Consider the following 18465-nt stretch of genomic DNA (forward strand, 5'->3'; position numbering starts at 1 on the left):
AATATTGACTTTTATTTTAGGAGTACCTGGATTGCCAGAAATAGTGTTTATTTCACAACACTTTTTCACACCAGGAATCTGGTTAAAAGTCCAGCCTGTAAGCCTTAGCCTAACAAACACCATGCACTACTAATCTGTTATTAAAGATAGATAGGCAGACATGGATATATCAGTGAAAATGACAAAAAAAAAAAATCAAAATCAATATAAACAATTTAACAAAAGACAGAGAAGTATCTTTGCATCAGGTTTTTCTGTTTGCATACTATTGAACTACCTGGAGTATTTTGACCATGACTACGTCTCTATACCTGGAGAAATCTGATGCCAGAAGGAAAAAAAACCTATGTAAGAAAAGAGCTTAATTTCTGATTAATGCTCAGAATAAATTTTCTTAAGAACAGAATATTTTTTCCAACTATACACTCTTCCTCCTGTAAGAGTACAGGACCTTCTAAAATCTTTGTAACATACCCCAAAGGAGTGGGAACCAGCCATATATATGTTAGCAATTGACTATACTGATTTACACTGACCAGCCAGCAAAGCACTGGTATTTGAGATACAATTCTACTGTGGCAAAAAAGTGAAAAAGAAAGGGATGGTACTAAATACCTGACATAACTGAGAAGAGAGGAACATTGTACTTCACCTACAGCACAGGGGGGAGCTGGGGGAAAAGGTTATAATGAGTGACTGAAAGAAATGGAACTTTAATGTTCTTCGTCTAAAGCAAATTCCTTGGTAATCTATACAGAAGGACAGAGTTTAATTTTAGAAATGCCACCAAAAATGAATTATCTCTGTATTTCATGGCCCAGTGGTTTAGTTTAACAGTAAGAAGTAAATGAAGGCAAAACTGTGACATGGATGAAAAATGTAGTGGGAGGGAGAAGTCTGAAGAAAATTAGCTTAAACAAATCAGTTTTGATAAAAACTAGCTAAATCTACAGATTTTTTTTATTTAAATAACCAACATTAACTACCTGGTGATTCTTTTTCTGAGGTCTTAGAAGATGGAAGTTCATAATGCTTTTCAAATAGAGCTATTAGGTCTTGAACAGCATCTTCAATGTGCATGCTTTTCACGTTCAATAATTCAGCACATTCTTTAGTATAAGCCTGTTAAATAAAAATATCAATGAATTGTCTTAGTATCACTGATTATCTTATTACTGTTCATTTTTATGGAGAGTCAAAACATTTCCCTGAATATTGCATTCATTAGACTGAAACAATTTCAAAGAAACATACATATATTAATAAAAATTTTCTGTTAAATTATCACTATGTTTTTAATGCTTAAAACAAAATATACATTTTTTTAAATGTAATGGTACTTTTAAGGGCCAGAAGAAAATCCTGAATACTGAAGGGAGGTCACAGTCTGAATTTGAAATTAACCAAATACTCTTTCAACTCTCCTTAACGATTTTATTTACTTGCACTGATTTTCTAATTAATACATTTTTAGCCTCTTTTGGAATCAAGAAACTCTTCAGATTTTCAAATATACTTGTTGGAAAGTATTTTTTGCCTTCTCCTTCAAAAACAGTTTGGAAAAAATAGGGGAGGAAAAAAAGGCTATATATGTCTGAGTATCTTCATACACAAAAAAATCTCATCCAATTATGAAGCAGTTAAATTAAAATTATCTATGAAATACTACAGCTTAAATATCTCAAATACCTAAGAACCAATTTATCTACATATAAAATGTGTTAACTAAAATATTTTCATTACAAATGAAGTTCTGTATTTCCCCAGAGAGATGAATTATTTTTTAGTTTTATATTCATTTACTAAGGCATTTTTTCAAACACGCACTAGAATTCACGTTCAAAGATGTAAAGTGGCACACACCTCATTGCTGGTCAACATATCATCTACTTTGATAGGACCATCTACTGGTAAGATAACTAAAGCAGTATCTGATATGTCTCTTAATAATGAACCAATTCGCACTTCACTTGCAATATTCACCTAAAAAGAGAAAATCATATTAATACCACACACTGATCTTCAAAGCATAATGTATTAATGTATTCTATTTTTGAGAGCTCTATCAGGTATAAAATGCTTTGCAGAAAAATAAATGCTAGACTGTTAAAGTGTAGAAAATCCTCTAAGAATGTTACTGCAAAAGTTGCAGTAACTTAAGGGTTATTTACTATGGCTAAAAATAGTCTGCTTTTACAGTGATTTAATTATCCTCTTTTTTCTATTATCTACAGAGGGGAATTTAGGGATACAAGTACCCTACAAAAAAAATCCAAATATTTTTAACTCCACTGTAGACAATTTGGAAAGAACAGATGTAAATCTAGAAATTATATGGTTTCATTGCCATAGGATCTTGATTGCTGAGACTACATGCACTTAAATCCAGTCTAATAACACATTTCTAAAGAGATCAGTAGTGTGCACAATTTAATTTCAGGTAGCCCTTTAAAAATAAAACCTTTTAATTCTTAAGTATCTACACGTTCCACATCGGGAAACTGAGACATACGAATTCCTAAGAAAGTGAAATCTTGAGAGGAAGTTGGTGTTTCCACCTACTTCTTCACAGATTTCTGGTTATCAGCACCATATTTTAAAACTCATTGTATAAATGAAATTAATTCACAGACAGTGTAAGCAAAGACTGCTTCTGCACCATAACAGTAATAATCTAATTTTTTTAACAAGCTTCTCTTGGCAGCTCTTTGAACTGATTAGTCTTGAACATTGGATGGATGAGTGACAACGGAGAGAATTACCTCCTATGCCCCAAGAAATTCATTAGAAAGTGGACCAAAGACTAAGAGTAGCATTTTTAAACTTTTTTTTCTTCTGTTCTGAAAGCTTTGGAGCCAATGGAATAGGAGAGAACTCTTGTTCCATGATGTTATCCATGCTAGACTCCCAAAGAATCCTTGCTGGTTTAACTGCAGCTTTAGGTAGACAGGCAGTAACAGAAAGTCAGACCCCAGATCATTCCTGTCATGCAAGATACACTGCTGCTAGATTAAACAAAACAGAATAACAAAACAAGCTACATCAATATAATTGGATTCTTGTTGATCGTTTTATAGGCCATGAGTCTAGCAGCAAGGCAAGGGGGAGCCTACTGTAACTTGCTTGATGGGTTAGTCTTCAGTCCTCCTCCTTTTAATCACTTAGCTTTTTTGCTGGTTTTTTTGATTCTAAATTGTAGCATTGTTAGTGTTCAGTCAACAAGCAAATTATTTTTGTCATGGTAGAATCCAAATGAAACTGACTTCTTTCCAAACTATAATTTTTTATCTGAAATATTCTGCATCTGTCATATTCCATCTTGTTTTTCACAATATCACTCATGCTTCTGTTTCACATCACTTTTCCCCTACTTGTTTACAATACTCCATTCACAGCAATAAAGGGTCTAACTCAGGTTGAATTTTTTTTATTGATATGGGAGAGATAAGAAAAGTAAAAAATGTATACAACATACATATTTAAAGGAAACAGTGTTTCTATATAAAAACATGGTTATTTCAGATATACTCACAATTAAAAAACTGCTAATTTCGGACAATCTTTTTCCAGCTTTGGGTTTCAGTAGCAAACAGAGCACTTGATCATAATTATGTTTTTCTGCCATACAGAAAAAGAACTAAATATACCCACCACTGTCTAACAATCTCCTCTCACAGGAGACATAATTTCTGATAATAGTAGAAGAGATAGTAGCATTATAGTTCAACCATCAAGCCAGAAGGGGGATCTGACTATCAAGGTAAATTCTTGAGAAAAAAACCAAACCAACACAGGTCTTCAAGCATGTTAAATCATAGAATACCAGGTTGGAAGAGAACTTCAAGGATCATCTGGTCCAGTCTTTCTTGGCAAAAGCATGTTCTAGACAAGATGGCCCAGTACCCTGTCCAACTGAACCTTAAAAGTGTCTAATGCTGGGGAGTCCACCACTTCTGTGGGGAGATTGTTTCAATGGCTGACTGTTCTCATTGCAAAAAATTTTCCCTTTTGTCAAATTGGAATCTCCTCATGAGTAACTTTTATCCATTATCCCTTGTCTTTTCCATGTATATCCTCGTAAACAGGGGGTCTCCATCTTCTTTGCAGCCATTCTTCAAATACTAGACCACAATGATAAGGTCTTCCCTAAGCCTTCTTTACTCAAGGCTGAACAAACCCATTTTTCTCAGTCTTTCCCCATATTCAGTAGGTGCTTCCCAGTCCTTTGATCATCTTTGTGGCCCTACTCTGAACCCTCTCCAGCTTGTCTATATCTTTTCTGTATAGAAGGCACCAAAACTGAACACAGTTTCAGGTTTGACCTGATCAGTGCTGAGCAGAGGCACTGATAAAGATGACATCTTCATCTCTGCTGGTGATGCCCTTGTTGATGTAACCCATCATTCCATTGTCTTTCTTTGCTGCAGCAGCACACTGCTCGCTCTCAAAGATCTTGTTCACCAGGCTGCCTAGGTCATTTCCCACAGAGCTACTCCCTAGCTGGGTAGCTGCACTGCTAGATTATGTTTGTCCAGGTGCAAGACCTTACATTTGTCCCTGTAGAATTTCATAGGGTTTTTGTTAGTCCACTCTTCCAGTCTATTCAGGTCTTCTTGCAGGGTGGCTCTCCACTTCCCCACTCAGTTTGGTATCATTGGCAAACTTTGTCAGGGTACACTTGATCCCACTATCCAGATCACTTATGAAGATATTAAATACGAAATAAAAATAATTCAGAAATTATGTGACAAACATTAAGAGAGTAAAAACCCTCAGGCTGAATCAGCATGCAGAGGACCGAGGGAAAAGCATGTTTTCCTTCATTTTTTTCTGGGCTGCAGAAAGAGGATACAGTTTCACAACCTGCCTGCTATGAATAGAGTTAATGTTTAAAAGTTCTACACTGAACAATTTTCACATGGAAGTATCTTTTGTGCAACTGCACTCATGGACAAGCACTCAAAGAGAAGCAGACGTCGTCTCTGAAAGTCAGAGTGGATGTCACAGAACTGGAAGACAAGAAGTGGAAATACATTCTACTTTAAATACAGAAGAAAAAAATCAAACACAGGAGGGTAATAATGGGAGAAAATCATTGACTATATCACTCTCCAAAAAAAGAACATATTTTAAAGACAACAAAATTTCTACGTATGGTACAAAAATAAGTACAGATTAAGTTCCAATGCAAAGAGCAGTGTACTAGATATAATTTCTCTAAACTTATAGGTTTTTTATATAGTAAGTGGGTATACCTTTCTCAAAAGCTGTTTAAATATATGCAGAATTTGATCAGCTTCTTGAAAGAAACTTTCCAGCGTCACAGACGACCAAGTTAACATGGTAAGTCCTTGCCTGAACACAGCTTCAACCTAACCACAAAAATATAATTTCATTTATTTTAAAAAAAGGAAACTATTTAAAACAAATGCAATCATTATTAGAATTACTAACATCACTTATTAAACAGAATGATATCTAAGGTTTGGAAGGTTACAGGTTTTCAACAGAAAAATCAAAGAAATTTATACAATGTGGAGGAAGAGGAGGGTAGTGCATCCTAAAGCCTCTAAGTGACATGCTCAGCAAACACCTTCCCTTTCCTCTTCTCCTTGATACTGTCTTTTAGTGGCTCTCACTGCTTCCTGAAATTAAAATCAAGTCCACTATTGATAATACAATATATCTGTTAACACATATCCTGAATGCTCTCAAGAGTATAGTTGCTTCTCTTTCCACCTCATATGTGTCTATGTAACAACATTTTTCACTTTTCCCATTTTGAATCACACCGATCCTCTCCAAGTTTTCTTATAGTCTCAATGCTATTTTAAAACATCCCCTCTTCCCTATCATTTCCATTATTGAATTCTTAGTTCTCCATGGTCTGTTTCTTCTGGATTTGTCATCAAGATGTTCAGCATGTAGCTGAAATCATCTCTTTTGCCTGTCACTGTATGATCTACACCAAGGTCCTTTTTTCACTGTAGATCCTGTACCTTTAATGGAGATGGGACTCATGAAAAGAAATACTACTGCCAAGCTATGAAAATCATCCTTTCCAGACTCTCACAGAGCTCCTATGAAATTTTTGCCTAGTACTCAAAAACTTCTCACTGATTTGCCAGTATACAGCCATCACAGTTTTAAATGTTGTCATCCCATCATCCTTGAAGAGACATAAACTTAATTTTGCTTAATTGTTGAGGAACTTTGAACTGATTTCAGTCATATTTGATTTTAAATAGCCACCTATCATATCTGCTCTTTCATCTTGACGTTTACCAACTCACCGCCTAGAATTAACCCAGCCTCTTCATCCTAATACTTCTTTTTGTGATGTCTATATCACAACTAAAACAACAAACTAAGCTCAAACAGACACATAGCCATTTGCAAATGCAGCCAATATTATCACCTTAACTTATGTGGTTTTCGGAAACATATTTAACTCCAGTGTACTGGAACAATATTATTACTGGTAACCAACTGGTAACTGGACAATATTGTTACTTGTAACTGGTAACATAGTCAATTTAGAAACACTGTAAGGCTCTACATAGGTTGCTGTCCTACTATGGCACTAATCTAGTCAATAGTTTACATTTGCTTATTCCATCTTTGGATTTGTGCTTTCCTTTCTTCTTCCTATACACCAAAGGCTTCTCTCCCTTCTTCAAAAAACGTTTGAACTTTCTGTTGTTTGTACAACACTCACCCTTCTCTTCTGTCAGTTGTTTTCTCTAACATACAGAGATGCATGATTCCCTTTATGATATAATCATGTTTACAGTAGTATCATTAAAGTGAAAACTACCATTACTTTATCTCTATATCTTTTATTATTTAAGTCTTAAGAGAAGGACATGTTTTTTTGCTTCTCACACTTCAGCATATGCCAGTTATGTAGTTACACAAACTTACACAAACTCTGCAACTTTTTGATGTTACTATGTACAAACAAAAAGGGGTGAGTTACGTAGAACAACCACATACATACACTTGCAAATGTCTGGCAAAATTAAATGCCTTGTGGGACAGACATTCTGCATCTCTAATAAAACTGTACCTTTAGTGTAGCATATAACCTTTTTACCCCACTGAAGAGACTCCATTCACAAGGCTAATAAATCTCTCCAAGTAAAGACAAAGATCATGACATTTAGTATTTCATCTAAATGAAAAGCACAGTTAAAACCTCTAAAACTGGAATAAGTGATAATTTACTTCCATGCCAAAGCCAAAGATTTGTGTAGATAAATAGATCCCCAAAGTCCACATTTTTTGTTCTACTGGGCTTGTATCTCATAGGCACTAAGATTATTTTATTGTAATACACATTATTCGAGCACTGCGTGAGGGATGCAAAGAGCAAATTGCTGGTCTTAAAGGTTTTTGTAAAGTTCATTAAATTGGCAATATGCAGATCCATCTAAATATTTAAGAATTTTCAAATATAATTATTTTAACTTCTTATGAAGTATACTGAAGTGCATTTAGCAATACCAACCTTTTGCATTTTTGGTGTCAGTAGATTTACAAACATACTTGGTATTTCTCGACACAAATCTTCATAACGCTGGACAAGACCCTGTTAATTATCAGAAAGGGTAGTATCAAGCAGAATATTTCAAGTGTTTCTTTATTGAAGCAAACAACATGTTGTACAATCAAATCATTAGAAAAACATGGAAAGCAGCACAAGGATCTATTAAAAAACAATTTTAGAATTTAACACATGCATTACATACCTATGAACATAATTTCTAGGAAGTAATGAATTTTTTTCATACTATAAAAGGAAGAATGAAAGCCACCTTTGAGTAACACTGTCTTAATGCACAAAGTCAGACAAAGTATGATCTTTCTCTAGAGCTAAAGAAGGCTTGAATTTTAGTGACTGTAACTTGCAATGCCCTCTTAAAACTGAGTATGATGTGCTTTACATACTTAAATTCAAGTATGAACTCAATTTTAAAATATCATCTTGTCTTATGCTGCACACACACAGTGAGAAATCTTGTATGGTACACCTCATCCACAAGATACAGGCTTCTCAAAATACTACAATAGCATATACTACAGTAAGTATCAGAAATGTGACTTCTCTGGCAGATAAACCTGAAAAATTCTTCATGTTTTTGTGGCTCACCAACTTTCAAAATATTCCAGACTAACTACAACCTTTCCTTCTGAAAAACTCTATAAAACTTTGTTTTACTGACTTTCAGACAATGAACACTTTTTGTGCGTGTTTAATTATTTCATCATCAGAGTATATTTAACCTGCCATGGAGTATAAGAAGTTTATATTTTTATATTTAAGCATCTACTAGCCCCCACAGCAGTTAGCAGGGGGGTTTCAAATGAGATCCTCTATGCCCATCTGTGTATTGCACAAATTTACTTTAAACTACCTCATACCCAGCATTAGTGCTTATAAAACTATAGAAAAAATTGTATGATTAAACAGATTTTCTTTTAATTTTTTTTTAAACAGCAATCATGACACTTTCCGAGTTTACCTCTAAGCGCAACTTGGTTGACTTCAGTTTATTTTCCATTATTACTATCTTTACTGCTTGCTCCGGTACTTCCAGACCCAGTTTTATCATACATTTGGTCTCTCGCACAATTTCTAGAATTTGAGGATCAAAATTAACCAGGAACTTCTCGGATTTAGGATGACGCACAAATATTGTGGCTTGTAAGGCTGTAAAGACATTCTAATATCAGTTTCTAAGACAAACAGTTGTTTCTGTCCTATAACTATTTATGGAACCCAGATCTGTAATATTATTATACAGTGATTAAGTATGAATGGTTACTTGTGAAATAGCTTCACATTGTTTTCAGTTAAAGAAAATATACAACTGACTTCCACCATATTGGCTTTCTGCCTTTCTCATCATAAACTAAAGAAGGCTCAGATCCAGTCTTATTTGTTGCATATTTTTTCTGAGCTCAAATTAGAAAATTATGAAATTAATTTTCTAAGGACCTGGAAACACAACACTTGAATATTAAACATTTCTAGGCATAAAGTAATACTTGTCCTTAGAGGGACTGGGATAATACAGCTGTATAAATTATTGTAGTGGAAAGAAAACAGGAAGAATTATTAAATAGGACACATAAAAATTTCAATACCAAAATTATCTGTGTCTTAAATTTGTATCACTACTGTTTGCAGTCATCTGTCAAACAGTGTGCCAGATCTGCAACCCTCTGTATCAAAATCAAGTTTCAAGATCAGTAAGGCACCACGACTGTATTACTGAGCCTGCTTATTGACTCATGAATAATTTGCACATTTTAAGGGTAAATGAGGCTTTAAAAACCTATCTGATTGGATTTGTGTTAACTCAGTGTTAAATAACAGTTTAAACAAGCCAAGTACATATTTAATTACTTACGATATTCTAATTGCGACATTTCCTTCATCCATGCATTATGATAGACTACCTCAAATTCCACCAATACATATGCAAGTTTGTTGTACGATTGAACAACTGCTTTACCTTCTGGACTTGCCAAGATATTTGAATTTTTCTATTAAAAAACAGTGCATTAAAATTAAAACTGTATCAAAAAAAACCCATACCACTTGGATTTTTCTCAGTTTAACTATTGACTATATACAACTTAAGGTATTACTATGAATTACACTTACAGAGTTCTTAAAAACTGTCTCCAGTATTTATGATTCAAAATCATAGGGCAATAAAGTCAGTAAAAACTTGTAAGGAATAAATACTAAATAACACGGGTAAGAGCAACTACTTTATCATACTGTGATAAATACATGCAATTCACAGTGAAATAGATGCTCTGTTTTACTCAAAATTGAATAACTAAAAACTTATTGTAAAAGTTTCCTTTTTTAATCAGTAATGATACTTATGCCTGTTTTCTTTGGAGCAGATCAGATGATTCATGTTCACATCTGAGGGAAACAGGAAAGCACTGTGTGCAGTTCTGGGCCCTACTGATTAAGAAGGTCCTTAAATGCATTCAGAGAAGGGCAACAAAGCAGATGTAAGGGCTAGAAGGAATGAGGAAGCTGAGGGAGACCTCCTTGCTCTCTAGAGCTCCATGAGGAGGGGAAGTGGAGAGGGAGGTGCTGAGATCTTCTCCCTGGGATCCAGTCAGCATGTGTGGGAATGGTTCAAAGCTAGGGGAGGTTCAGGTTTGAGATTAGGAAGCATTTCTTTATTGAGAGGATGATCAAACACTGGAATAGATTTCCTAGAAAGGTGGTCAATGCCCCAAGCCTGTCAGTGTTTAACAGGCTTTTGTACAATGCCCTTTAACAGCATGCTTTAACTTTTGGTCGGGCCTGAATAGGTCAGGCAGTTGGACTAGATGGTCATTGTAGATTCTTTCCAACTGAAATAGTCTAGTCTGTTCTATTCTAACATGACATCTTGGATCTACAGCAATGGTTACTGCAGAGCAGTATTCCTATACAATTAAACATGTTGCCTAGCATATAACAAGACACATTATTGTAGCCAGAAACTTTATAATCACTCTGCTGAAGTAAGACAGTTCACTGTTACACAAAACACCCAAGTTTTCCTCACATCAACTTACATGGAAATAGCTGATTGGTTCATTTATCCTTCTGAATAATTGTCTCACCCACAATATCTTTCCTGCAATAGGTGGCATGTTTCGAGCCAGAGGAGGGTCATGTTTCTGACTTTGGTAAAGCTACAATAAGAACAATATCATTAAACACATGGATTAAAAAAATTTGTTGTAATGTTAAATTGTTTTCTCTGGTACCATGATTTCTTCCTCCTCCCAAAGAGACTAAATTTGTGTGGAGGTACACAGCTGTTTGTGGAGAGAAAAACGTATTTCTTCCTCGACTTGCTATGTTTCTGAGGTGGACACATTGGTATCACTGCCAGTAAGTCTCCATTCTTCATTAACTCATGATGGTTTTTAGCTGTCCTTAGTTATGACAGAGCTCCAAGTACACCAGAAGGCACTGCAAGTAGGAGCTGAGCAGCCAGTATTTAAACCAAGCCTGACAGGTGCAGCTATGTGACTTTAGAGCAATCTGCTGTGAAAGCAAGCTGTTTAAGGAAGTGTTTTTGGGAGAACCCTTGTGAGGCTTTTCCTCCTTTACTTGGGAACTGGCATCAGGAGAGGTCTTAGCTATATTGTTAACTGAGAGTTTTACCTGAATAGAAATGTCAACATTGTTCTTCGGTCACACACATCTGACTATTGGCTAACATATCAGGAGTTGGACTCACTAATTCTTGTGGGTCCCTTCCAAATCAGGATAATCTAGGATTCTATGATACGCACTTTGCTACAAACTTCTAATCAATATGCATGTAGATACTCCTGGGTAAGCAGCCCATGCTTTTATGCAAGATGAGAAAAAAAAATGGTTCCTCCTCACTAAATGGCTATATTAGAGTAAAAAAAAGTTGGCCTAAAATGATCTCATACAAAATTTGCATTGACAAATTAGTCAATCACTTCAGAACCAGTATTGCAGTGGGAGCAACTTTTAATAGAAATAACTTTCTTGGCAAAGATAAAAACAATCCAATAACACCTAATAAATAACTAGAGCTAGTCAATATAATTGAGACATATTCTTCAACAGAAGAAAGGAGTATTTGTATCCACCCAATTTTCAGCATCAAAACTCACGCTGTGACAACGCAGACTCTGTGATGACACAACTCTTCACTTACTGGTATGTCTTCTTAACCCTACACTGTCTCCTGCACAGTCCCAACAAAAGAAATCCAAGTAGCTTCACAGTGAACTTAAGAGAGGAGATGACCTGGATGAAACCCTCTAAGAAAATATAGCCAGTTTTGGGGTTTTTTTCCCTACATCATGTTTTTTAGGTTACATGATTTTTTTGAGCAGGTAGTGCTGGGGTAAATATTTTATTTAAATTGAGCCAGTAATTACAGGTTCAGGAAGTGTTATATACAGTGTGTAGGTAGAGAAAGGACACTGTAAGGAGTAGTTCAGAGCAGCTTTGCTAGGCTACAATTTTAAGACACTGTTTGGAGGAATCATTTTCTAATAAGTGCAGAGTTTATAGACACTTGGCTCCTCGTGTCAACTTGTGTCATTGATCTCACAAAATGTAAACATCTCAAAAAAAATTTTCATCAGTCTGGTTTTCCAGATTCCCTTTATACTCATTGAAGAAAATGGCCATTTGGAGGGAATTATTCATGTTACATGAAATGAATCAGATTAACCAACTCTAAATACTTCCTTCTTTCTTGAGTAGAAAGGGAGTTTAGACATCTAGTTCCGAGGCAGATGTTTATTTTACAGACAAATAAAGTCAGGTTAGATCAATTCTTCTCTAAAAGATTACAACCAAGTTATATGAACAGTCACCAGAAGTTAATTCTCATCCTACAGTCATAGTGCACCACACAAATCATGAAATATTACTTTATAATCAACGTAAACACAATTTAACTTCATTTTACATGTATTTTATGCTGTCACAGCTTTGATAATAGCAACATATAAATGCAAATTAACTGTAGAGATCTCATATAATAAAAAAACTAACAGGAATATGCAAGTAATGTACACAGTGAGTAGAGAACAAGTTTTTTTTAAATTTAATTGATGAAGGAATAACAGAAAATATTTTGGTTTAAAAAGTAAAATTGTGATTACATATTTGCCTTGAAAAGCATGTTTATTGTGTTTTCCACACGCTGTCTGTTTGCTGTAACAGGAAGCATGATAATTGAGCTTTGATAGTCAATTAGTGAAATAGACTATAGTGAAATAGAATAAATAAAAATTCATATTAAAATACTTGCGCCTATTTTAACACGATGTTTACAATTTATTGAAAAGAAATGAAATACCTTCTTAGTAGCTTCAAGTTCTGCTACATAATGTTGAAGAATACAACCTGCTGTACGTACTGTTTCTTCTTGAAGGCATGGCATATTCAGATTTTGAAACCTGTATTAAAGATTAGTACCCAAAATTATATTCCTAAAACACAAATAATTTTTTCAATTTATTTTGGAGTATATGAACATTACATAAAGTGAAAGAAGCACAAATCTAGAAAATGCTTCTGAGTTTGGAAAACTTCTTTGCTTTGAGCAAGTTCAAGTAAGCTGAAAATTTCTGCCTTGCTGGGTATTTTTGTTGTTGTTGCTGTTGTATTCTTTTAGGTTTTTCCTTTAGTATCCTCTCATATATACAAAATAATCTAATGAAATTAAGAAACAGAATATATTGATTCACATAGGAAAGCTACGATATATATTTCATGATTATTAAGTGGTTCAGAACATCAGTAATGAAAAATTGTCGATTAAGCCCTTTGTTCTAAAATAGCTGTGTTACTTAAATCATGTTAATCAATAATTTGAAGTCAGTTTAAAATATCTTAAAACATAGTTACCAATACCTTTGAAGTAACTGAAGTGAGTTCTGTGAAGACAAAATTCTCCCAAAACAGGTACGCATAAAGGTCTGTAGCTGTGTCTAAAGAACATATAATTTAGTATGCTTTTTCTGGTCATAGAATACTATTTTGATGCCTGATATTTTCTTAACATTTGAAACTGTTATTGCTTAAAGCACAAAATAGCAGCCTTCACCAGTCCATGCTTAATATAATTAATGAATAGCTAGTTTCAGTCAAATAATCTCTTAAAATGTCATACAATTCTATGAAATAAATCAGTTGCAGCTTTCTTCTGCCCAGAATCTAACCATGTTTCTCCAGGCTAATAAATGGTATCCATGCACATCATTCTCTCAGGTCTCATAATTTTTTCATTTTGGCTGCAGAGTGACAATCATCAGTGAGGACTCTGATATATTTTACACCTTTCTTTGAAAGTAGAAGAAAGAATGGAAAAAGCCTCCCTCCAGACAAACACAAACTCCTGTTCACTGGAAGAACAACAACGTAGCCTATTCACAATCCAAAGTCTCACTGACACTCAGTTCAATACTGAGAAAATAGTGATGAGATTCTTCCATAAGTAAATTATAGGTAGCAATACTACTTACCTCTAAACGTTCAACTTCTGTCAAGAATTTCACAAAATCCACATCAAATTCTGTGTTTTGTGGATCAAGGACGTCATATTGTTTCTTTTGAAATATGTGGAAGATATTTTTGAATTTTACTGCCATAAGATCTATACCTTCAATTGCACACAGGCTCAGTGCACTAAAAGTTTTCTCTACAGCTATCATCTCTGTAATCTGAAATATAGACATTATATTCATGCTCATAACAAATTATTTGTTACTTCCTCTATAAACTAAAACATGAGTAAAATAAAATAAACAACAGCCACTTCTCTAACTACTGCATTCACAAATGTGTAGTTTCTGAGCTTCTGAATCAAGTATCTTCAACAAAGCATTGTTAATCCAGTTTTCAACATCAGTTCAACATCACTACAACCCAACACAAAGTAAAATAATCATTGTTCTTCTTTGCGATAGAGGATTTATTTTTTATGTGGAAAGAGTTAAAACATGACAGATGCATACTGATAACAAAAAGATAATTCAAAGAATAAAAAAACCAATCCTACAGATTAGTATGTATACTGCATGATGAGGAAATGCATCAAAGACTCACGGAATTCCTACACTGTGATGACTGCCCCATTATCGCCTTATCCCTAGTCTGACCTCATTCTGCACAAGAAGCACCTATTACCTTTTCCACACAAACTCTATCAATGGTAGTTTAAAAACTCTTCATTGGGTTACCAAGCTGAATGTTAAGACCACACCAAAGAGCAGAATCATCTGAAAAATTGTATTTAGCAGTAACAGGATACCATTCAAAAAAGCAAAGGTGTGTTATTTTTCACATAATTTTAAACCTCCTACAATAATGATGTAAGTCTAGATAATTAGGTTATTTCTCTCCACACTAACAGAGACAAATTGACAAGCTCAGAAGGCAATTGTGAGGTAATTGCCTGAAGTATTGAGCTAACTTTGTGGAAGTACCTAGTTTCTCTCAATAAAGAGTTACAAACTCCTTTACAAGATCATTAGGAGCAAGTATGCTGACAAGTGTCCACTTTGTAAACTGCTCTTTGGAGAGGTGTTTCTTTACGAATAATAACAGCACACAGTACACTCACTTTTTCTAATCTCCTACAAAAAGCTTCGGATTTTCCAAAAATGTACATTTCCGATACTTCAAATGCCTTTTCTCCTAGAGTTTCCAAAATCTCTTGCTTAGCTTCACGAAAGCATTTCTGATATTCTTTCAACAGACACGTGCAGTCCTAAAAAGTGGAGGAATAAATACCATACTCATTACGCTGTGTTTATGGGTGAGAGACTAGAGAACTCAAACCAAATCTCATTCCAAAGTGGTTAATTATCACTGAATCTAGTTACAGGTAGTAACGACTTACATACAGTGGTTTTCTTTCTGCATCTGTAGCAAATGTTTGCAACATATGAACACACAATCATACAGTACAGTAAAAGATGTAACATTGGGAAATGAGTCACCAAAAAAAGAACAGAAAAGTTTTAGTTCATGTTAAAGAAAGTAGTGGTTTAGAGGCCTGCAAAGAGCAGATGATGGCTTCTGCTCTAAATGAGGCATTTGGAGATGCCCAAATAAACAGAATGAACAAGAAAAGCCATTAACGTAATTAAGAAAGGTCAGACTGTCCCCTGAATAAGGACAGAATGTGGCATAACAGAGTAGTCTGTTTGGAACTCTCAGAGGACTTAAAAGAAATTGGTTATTCAAATTAATGTATGTCGACAAGTCTGAATTAAAGGGACGTTTAAGAATCAGTTGATTATTTTAAGACTTGTGCCTCTGAGACAGGGTCACTGACATTCTTGTTTATAGATCCTTTGGGGTGGATTAGAGCAAAACAACACTGAATGACTGATGAATATATGTGGCAGGTTTATTCTGAAAATAATTTGGTTGCAGTAGAAAGAAGGTATGCAGCCTTTCTGGTTCCTTTCTATAAAAATATCACAAAGAACATATACAAGGAAAAGAAAGAAAGAGAAGGAAGTGACAAGAGTAGATAGTAAAGAAGAAAGATATCACCACCCATGGATCCAGTGACAAGACTTGATTGTTGCAATTTCAACATCAGAGTGATGGTCACAGTCTTGTTCCTTTGGGGATGGGGGCCCCCTCAACAAAGAGTTCTACACTAAGACCTTATCAGATGTAAAAACTGTGACTGATGAGAAATGTGAAGTCTACAGTCACTGAAATACAAACTTTTCTGCTAGTTCTTGTCAAACAGAAAGTAGATTTTATCACATATACTGGAAGTTACTGGGCTGTCTGAATATGCAGGTATATATAAAACAAGTGGCTATGAATTACAGGAAATTGAAAAAAGTCCTCATTGAAAAAAATGTTCAGATCTTAAAATATATACAAATACTAGAATAAACACTAATCAACATGATTTGAAACTGGGTGTATATTTCTCTCATTGAATAATGAGGGCTTGTCAGCTGTACACCAGCCTCAAGATTTCCTCATTGAAACAGATGCATTATTAGTATCAGATCATCCTGTCAGTCAGGAGAGATATATTTAAATACATTTTCTTTTTTACCTCTGGACCTAATTTTTAAGGGACTATGAAATTCTATGCCTTTTTGGGTACATTAGGAACTCAGAAGCTGAGGTCTGATAAAGGAGAAGGTGGAAATGATGTCAGCATTGGCAAGCAGTAACCTCACAGCTGCACGTTTTGCCCTGGCACATTGCATGCGCTTGATTTGTTCTTCATAGGTCACCATCAGATGAAGAAGAAGAAGACTATCTTAGCAATGAACTTTCATGATATGTCAAGAAAGTCTTGTAGTGGTAAGAACTACTGTAACAATGTCATATCTATTCAAATACCAGGTTCCCCATGATAGAGGAAGATGGTACCATACCAAAAGTATCCCCTCTCCCATGTCCTCTCTTCCTCAAGAGGGAAGAATGTGGATTATGCAGGATGGAAAAATTCCTTGGCTGCACATATGGTGAAGATGCCAATTCCAGGGTCAGTAACAGACTACACCGACAAAGATGAGGCCATTCTAATTTCAACAACGACAATGGGCTAAGAATTGGGAAAATATTTGAAGCATCATGAAATAAAAGAGCAAAGATGTGAAACATTTAATACATATTGATATGAACTTCTTTCTGATGTCAACAGGTAACCAATAGGTTTGATAGGTAAATAATAAAACACCAAAATACAAACCTTAATTTTTTCAGTGATTGTTGATGTCTCCTGTTCCCAGACCTGAGACAAGCCTCCATCTGTAATATAGGCTTTACATGTTGTGACCATTTGATTTGTAACCTAGACAAAAAAACAAAGTAGGTCTCAAGCTTAACAGGAAATTTGCCTGTTTCACAAAATCTAACAAAATTCCCACATGCATGTATTAGTACTATCAGATTTTGAATAAATTTTGTCTTTGGGAATAAGAGTAGGTAAATGTTATATGCAATAGGCATAACAAACACCCTACAAAAACCCCAAGAACACTCTCAGAAATGCATTTAAGTCGCAGGACATATTTGTAAGTCTTATAAGTTCAGCAATACATATATATAAACACAGAAGGTTTTCAATCATAATTCAAGAACAAAAAGAATTTATTTAATTCCAACTATTCTTCCCCTACATTGTCATCTTTACACTTTGCAGCATGTGCATCCTTATTTAAAGACTGCCCTTAAAAACTCTGCTATCCTAGCAGTATGTCTTTACCTTGGTTTCCCATGCCTATAAAAAGGAGAAAAGATTCTTCTACTTCTCAACCACAAAACTCCAGATTTAGTAATGACAGAAAGAGAGAGAAGTATGTGCAGATATAGAAGACATATCACAGAGACAGCTAGAGGTAGATAATTTTTTTGTCTATTAAGTTACATGAACAATTCAAACCAGTTCTTCTGACATTAGAGTACTGTAAAGCAGGTCTTAAGAATCCCTAACTGAAGAAAGACTGAACAGGCTACCAAAGGCAGCCTCAAACTGTAATAAAACAACTGATGAAGTTGTAGATAGGATGTCACCTCCTGTGATCATTAAGTGGAAACCAACGGTAAGGGGGACCTTAAACCGCTGAAATAAAATAGAGATTTTTCCTTGTTATTTCTTGTCACAGCCTCACGTAACCAGTTTGTTGTTAGCCTTTGTACTAAAATGCACACTCCTTTGGACCATTAAATAACAGACACTAGCAAGAGTCAATACACAAACATGTAAAAAACCACTACATGACAGGCAATATATACCTAACCTATGATATATGGAAAACAGCCCCAGCCATGAATAAATACGGCCTCAAAAGAGCATGTATTTCTTAATATCCTAATTCAAACTGAAGTGTAACAAAACTTGACATTAAACTCTGGAGTGTTAAAAAGAAAAAAAAAAAGCAAAGTTGTGTAGT

The 18465-nt window shown here is 34.8% G+C and overlaps 1 protein-coding gene across 1 annotated transcript in view; it reads right to left on the bottom strand.

Annotated features, from left to right (window-relative positions):
* The window catches only part of DNAH8 (dynein axonemal heavy chain 8), a 130326-nt gene that overhangs the window by 99179 nt on the left and 12682 nt on the right, over window positions 1-18465 (bottom strand). Inside the window, 12 exon segments of the mRNA XM_027641248.1 lie at window positions 987-1122; window positions 1864-1983; window positions 5256-5372; window positions 7511-7591; window positions 8526-8713; window positions 9417-9552; window positions 10597-10716; window positions 12882-12981; window positions 13439-13515; window positions 14050-14247; window positions 15150-15296; window positions 17262-17363. Of these exon segments, the coding sequence (XP_027497049.1) occupies window positions 987-1122; window positions 1864-1983; window positions 5256-5372; window positions 7511-7591; window positions 8526-8713; window positions 9417-9552; window positions 10597-10716; window positions 12882-12981; window positions 13439-13515; window positions 14050-14247; window positions 15150-15296; window positions 17262-17363 (1522 nt within the window).

The sequence above is a fragment of the Corapipo altera genome, unplaced genomic scaffold (assembly GCF_003945725.1).
Source record: "Corapipo altera isolate COAL_440 unplaced genomic scaffold, ASM394572v1 48b, whole genome shotgun sequence".
Classification (NCBI taxonomy): domain Eukaryota; kingdom Metazoa; phylum Chordata; class Aves; order Passeriformes; family Pipridae; genus Corapipo; species Corapipo altera.